This window comes from Austrofundulus limnaeus, unplaced genomic scaffold (assembly GCF_001266775.1).
Source record: "Austrofundulus limnaeus strain Quisiro unplaced genomic scaffold, Austrofundulus_limnaeus-1.0 Scaffold53, whole genome shotgun sequence".
NCBI lineage: Eukaryota > Metazoa > Chordata > Actinopteri > Cyprinodontiformes > Rivulidae > Austrofundulus > Austrofundulus limnaeus.
The window spans coordinates 1,167,698-1,173,841 of record NW_013952455.1 but is presented as its reverse complement, the minus strand read 5'-3'; the positions used below and the strand labels follow the sequence as shown (position 1 = coordinate 1,173,841).

Here is a 6,144-nt window from a genome sequence, read left to right as displayed (position 1 = left end):
GTGTGTGTGTGTGTGTGTGTGTGTGTGTGTGTGTGTGTGTGTGTGTGTGTCTGTGCGTGGGCAGAGGGGCACCGTTGGGGTGTCTGGGGGTCCTCCCCCAGAAAATCTTGAACGAAATAGATGCCATTTCCAGCGTTCTGGTGTATTTTACCAGGTCGTTAAACATACTTTACATAAATGAATACTTGATATAGTAATTTTTTCATAGACCAATTATTCATTAAACTATTTCCGTCATCCTGTTTTTAAACTCACTGCTTTAGCTGAGATAAGGTTAATTAATGTGTCACAATTTATCATATCCAATGACTATAGGGGTGCTTTTTATTTTTATATTGTTTATTGATTTGTTTTTAATTGTAACACGTCATTGTGACAAATAATGATGACCCTCAGCTGCATGTTTAAAACTAATATGAATAATTTTACCCAATGAACAGGTGCAACACTGATAATCTCACCAACAGTGAATTTACAGTTGTGTTTTACTTTTTCTGATTTAGTGATAGGGCTACTCATAACCAAACACAGAGCATCATGCAGCCTTCAGAACATAAAATTACACGGTGTTATACATGTACAAAAAATATATATATAAAAAAACAAGACAAAAACATTTGTCTCCATTAATCCAAAAGTTGACACCATAAATCAGATTACATAGGCATATGTTCTGCAAATAAAGAAAATCATCCTTTTCTTGTCATTACTCTTCTTCAGTGATAGAGCTTGGTGATGTTTCAAACTGTTAAACACTGCCACCAACTGTTCAGGAGGATTATTACACCCCTAAAGGTTGTGTCACTGTGGAAGGGGTGTGTACAGCAGGGTGGCCAGATTTGTCTGTGGTGGCCATGGCCACCCCCTGGCTCCGCCCCTGGAAAAAGGGGCAAGGCATTAACTCACATTTGGGACAACCTGATCTATTTACTTTCAGTTCATGCTTTTCATATTGAAATGAATCCATTACTATCCATTAGGGTTGCCATATCTGTAATGAGACAGCGTCTCTGATCCTGTTGCAGCTCTGCCTCCAAGGCTGCTCCTCTAACCTGATGTGCCTCTGCAGTAGTTACATTAAAACCTGCCTACTCAGAGTCCAAGCATTGTTTACTTTTTGTGGATTCACCAGCTACACCCCACCAAAAAATAAAAAAATAAAACAGCATATTTATAAAAAGGTATCCTTGTACCTGTGCTTGATTTTAGCTTTCAAATTGTTTTATAATCAAGTCAGTAAAAAACAAAAACAATTAAATAGATTGCAAACACAATAGGTCAGAAAAGCTCTGTTTAATCTTTCAATCACAATGATAATGCAACTATTTTGACAATAAAACACATTTTATTATAATACTGAGAATCAAGAAATCTAAAAATGAAGTGTTACTGCCTCCTGTTGGAGATAAAAGGTAACTACAACAGAACAGTCTGGCTCTGTGCTACAGAAAAAAAAAAGATTATTTAATTGTGATCAGTTCAAGAACAATAAATTACATTTTACTTTGTGACTGTTCATAGAAAATGGATAAATTAGTTTATTTATTTATTTATTATCTAATTATCAACTTTAGTAGTGGGGTAACGGTACACAAACGTCACAGCATGTCACAGTTTAAGGGTTTGGTACAATTGGGAAACGAAATAAACACGATTTTCTCCACCTCTTTCAAACATAAAACAACTTTCTTGAAGCAGAGACAGAAGAATGAACCACCCTGGCGGGAGGCTCCTAGCGATTCATACATAGCAGTATAGGGTTTTGCAACTTTACAATAAAACTAAAAAGAAAAAAAGTACAGTTTTATTTATCCAATTTGACCTGTAAACCCTATACACCATGTGTTAAACTAAAACTTTGATGAACTCTAAAAGTAAAAGGCATCGCTCTCGTTGGTTAAAAGAAATAGAATAAAAAAACTTGTTCCTGTTGTTTTGWACTTGACTTCAGCTTGATGCAAAATAGATGGCAAAACAAAACAGAATGAAATCTGTTAATCTAAAAAGAACACCCAAAATGCACAAAACATAAAAAAACACCAAGCTTTAGAATTAGCTGAATGTTTCCCTTAAAATATTTGTTCATAATTAAAATGCCCAGGAATGCACTTAACTCTGTTTYTTAGATGCCAGATGGCATTTAAAAAGCATGAATTATGTCTCATTTGGCTTTCCATACTTCCACCTCTCACTCTACAATGTTTGAGGTGAACCTTCACTACATCTGAAACACACGTTTCATCTAATCTTGCTTTGCTTTGATGCAGAGTGCTTTAGATCCTTGCACATAAAGACACTTAGGTTGAAAAACACAGGGTAGTTAAATCTACAAAATCCCACTTGTTCATTTTTTTTGTTGCTCATTCTAAAAACATCTTGTTGACTACTATGACTTATAGTCCTCAGATCTTCATCCAAGACATACGATGAAGATCTGAAGACCTGAAATGTTGCCTAATACAATCTTTAAATGGTGGACAGATTCAGAGCGGTGTAAATCAAATTTGTTGTGGTGCAGATGAACCCTATCAGGTTGCAGATGCTGGACAACGCGTGGTATCGCCCAAACGTGCTCCTGTAGGCTCTGTACTTTGGGTCCTGCTCCCTCAGCTTAGCGTAGGCCTCTTTCTGGCTGCTCAGGCCGACCTGGTTCCCCAGGCCGTGCTCCTCTTCCACCTCCCTCATCTGGAACATCACCTCTGTAGCTGCTGGGCCGAACCACTGTCCATTTAACCCCGCCATGGTCAGCGCCACAAAGAACATCAACATCTGTAAGATGAGAGGAACAGGACGACATTATTATTAGCAAGACTACAATTATCCACATTCTGGACCATGATGGATTTTCCAACCAGCCAAAGGTTTCTGCATGTTCCATTATGTGATATTCGACCTGCACACTTTCATGCCAGTCCAGTAACTCCCTGGGGTGGTAGACAGCAAACACTGCCAGGCTGACAACGTTACTTCCCAGCAGGCAGTAGAAGTAGACAGGAAACAGCTTACTCTGGACCAGTCCAAAGGTGTGACGTGTTACCTGTCGCACCAGAACAAAACCTGCAGACACACCAGTCAGACTCAAGTGTTGAAACAGGAATGTGTTCAGTATGCTGCACATTTGGTTTCATATTTACACTTCTCTTACCTCCAATAAAGGAGACCCAGACCTGCATGCCCCAGGTAAACGAGAGAGTCAGAAGGTGCAGCACTTTAATTAAGTCTGTCGGCTCTCCTTCTGTTGCCATGACGTTACTGTCGAGAAAACAAAGTGGACGTGTTCACGTAGTCTACCATTTTGTTTACAAAAGCAGGTAATAGGGATGTAAGAAAATACTGATTAGGGATGGGCAATATTTGCAAAAAATAATCACGATTAATTGGGGTATTTAGCTGATAACGATTAATTTGACGATTAATCCCCTGGAGTCCCTGGACACTCTTATGTCCTAGTCACATGACCAGTTTAATGGGTAAGATTTGCTCTTCGTAAAAATCGGTTCCAAACTGTGCCAGAATTAAAGACTTCGGGCTATATGTCAAATTTAAAATTGTGTTGATAGATAAATAAATACAGAACTTTATTTTTAATGTTCGTCATATTTGAAGCGGAGAGGAGCACCGAGCGGACTGACCCGAGTAATCCCCAGTCAGTCTGCCTGGTGGTATCAATCGTATTAATGGTCAAGTGCCAAAAAGTAAATCGATCAATGTTTTTCTGACGATTAATTGCACACGATACGATTATGCCCAACCCTAAAACTGATACATTGAAATATTGCCATATTTTAATTCCTAATACTGTGTCAATTCTCAGAAACACTATGGATTTTTTATTAAGGCTTAATGGCTGAATTGTTAGAAGAAAATGCAAATGCAGTTCTCACAGTTGTTCAGAGTTCTTCTGACATACAGTACATAGACATACTTCATATACACCTCCAGTAAGGCACGGTATGATCTTCATACTGACTTAAAAATGGAATCTTTTGGAGGAAAATGGCGATGTGTCGCCTTGCTTACAGTATTGCAATATTTCATATTGTGACCCATGTGTTGTACTGTATCACCAATTACTTGGTAMTAGGGCTGTGTATTGGCAAGAATTTGGCGATACGATACATATCATGACAGAGGGGTCACGATGCGATATATCCCGATATATTGCGATACTATAAGCAAGGCGATATATCGCGATATATTGCGATTTTTTTTGTCCAAAAATTCTATTAAATAAAAACCTCTTACAGGGGGAAAAAAATGAAAAACCATAATTCATTGTCTCAGAAAATTCTAATATCACATAGACATACTTTTGATACATTTAGCTGTGTTCTGCTTTGGATGTGTTTTTATTTTATTTGTTTCATATTTCTTATTTCATCCATGTTTTCAATTATTAGACTAAATTTGACAATAAATAGTTTGAAAATATATTTTTTGCAGCTTTTACTTCTTAATATTAATTTACATTATGGTCACTCAACACTTAACAATGGCTTCTACCTCAAGAGCTAGAGGAGCCAAGTGGCTGTCTCACTGCTGCCAACTAGTTGTCAGAGGCTGAACTACAAYATAAAAATGAACGGCTGGCAGGAAAGTTGACATTTTAAACCTTAAAAAATCGATACATGGCTTTAGAATATCGATACAGTATCGGGAAATGAAATGTGATATTTCAGTGTATCGATATTTTCTTACACCCCTACTTGGTAAAACACAGCCCTATGGCTACCATGATTACCATGTTTGGAATCCTTATCTATCATCCATCCATCCATCCATCCATCCATCCATCCATCCATCCATCCATCCATCATCTATCTATCTATCTATCTATCTATCTATCTATCTATCTATCTATCTATCTATCTATCTATCTATCTATCTATCTATGCTTGTTGCATCTTAGGCTGCAGCATAAACATTAATAAAGCATAAATAACTGATAATGACTCTGTTGACATATAAACATCAGTAATAATAAGTTTGCTTAGCTTTTCTTTTACATCAAATTTACACACAGGTTAAGTTTTTTTTAATGCTATTCTCTTAGGTCAGTGGCTTATGTAAGAAGGAATTACAATTAAGTCTCCAATGTGCAAAAACTCAAAAACATTTGAGCAGAACCAGTCTTTAGAGGGAAATGTAATGGTTGGCAGTTAAGGCTGGTCAATCTACTGAGCAGATAAAACTCTCAGGATGAGATAAGAAAAAGGGAGGAGAGGCAAAGCAGTAAAAACACTTTAGCATGCAAACACTCCTAAAACTTACGACTACCTCAAAGACAAGCCATCAAAAGGAAAAGACAGAGTTAAAACATAAAATATAGGCTGTAGGTCGCTTTGGTAACACTGCTGATCAAGCTAACAACCTTTAGCCAATCAGTAAATATTTATTTAGGTAACAACTGCGCTGGCTTCACTCCGTCTCTCAACCGTTCTGTAATTACAAACTTCACACACGTGCCTGGAGTCAGTGTAACTTACCTTACTTCTGTGCGTTTTACGGAAAAACTACCACAACTTGTCAGCGTTCAGTTTAAACAAGCGTTCAGAGGGTACTGTACGCAGCTTCCTTCTTCTCTGTGACAGGAGGATGGGAATCAGATGCCCCGCCCCTTGAGTGATCGACAACCAATGAGCTTCTTAGTTACTGTAACTACTTTTAGTATACAAAATTTAATTGGCTTATTTCGTAACGTTAAATGTACACATCTCCCGCCTCAGGGGGGCGGGGATATTTGTTTATTTGTAAACACTCAGCGCCAGATGTGGTATTTATTTACTTCAGCGTGCCAAAAAACTGTATATAACAGTGTACCGCCTACAATAGTTGTGACGAGTGACTGAGAAGGAATTGGATTAAACAAAGCACATTAAAGACATAATGAATTTCTTTTTCTTTGTTCAACTTTTGTGTTGAATTTAAACGTGTTTAAAATAAACCTTATCAATCAGTCAAATATTTTGAACGTTTGACATGAATGTCAGTGTCTTTATAGAGTTAAATAAAGTTAAACTCTAGATAAAATATATAAAATGTGTCAATTTTTATTAATACAGTAGAAATCTTGCATCATATATGCTGCATCTAAAAGGCTGGAGGTGGAACTTATGCTCACTCTATTGAAGAAAACCATATGAA

The 6,144-nt window shown here is 37.3% G+C and overlaps 1 protein-coding gene across 1 annotated transcript; it reads right to left on the bottom strand.

The window, feature by feature from the left end:
* Positions 1-1,276: 1,276 nt before the first annotated feature.
* On the bottom strand, positions 1,277-5,590 carry tmem205 (transmembrane protein 205). The gene is made up of 4 exons (XM_014008844.1): positions 5,487-5,590; positions 3,146-3,252; positions 2,894-3,057; positions 1,277-2,769 (listed from the first exon to the last, which is right to left on the bottom strand). Exons 2-4 carry the CDS (start codon positions 3,243-3,245, stop codon positions 2,467-2,469), a joined length of 567 nt encoding a protein of 188 aa, XP_013864298.1. The 5' UTR covers positions 3,246-3,252; positions 5,487-5,590; the 3' UTR covers positions 1,277-2,466.
* Between the last annotated feature and the right edge of the window lie 554 nt (positions 5,591-6,144).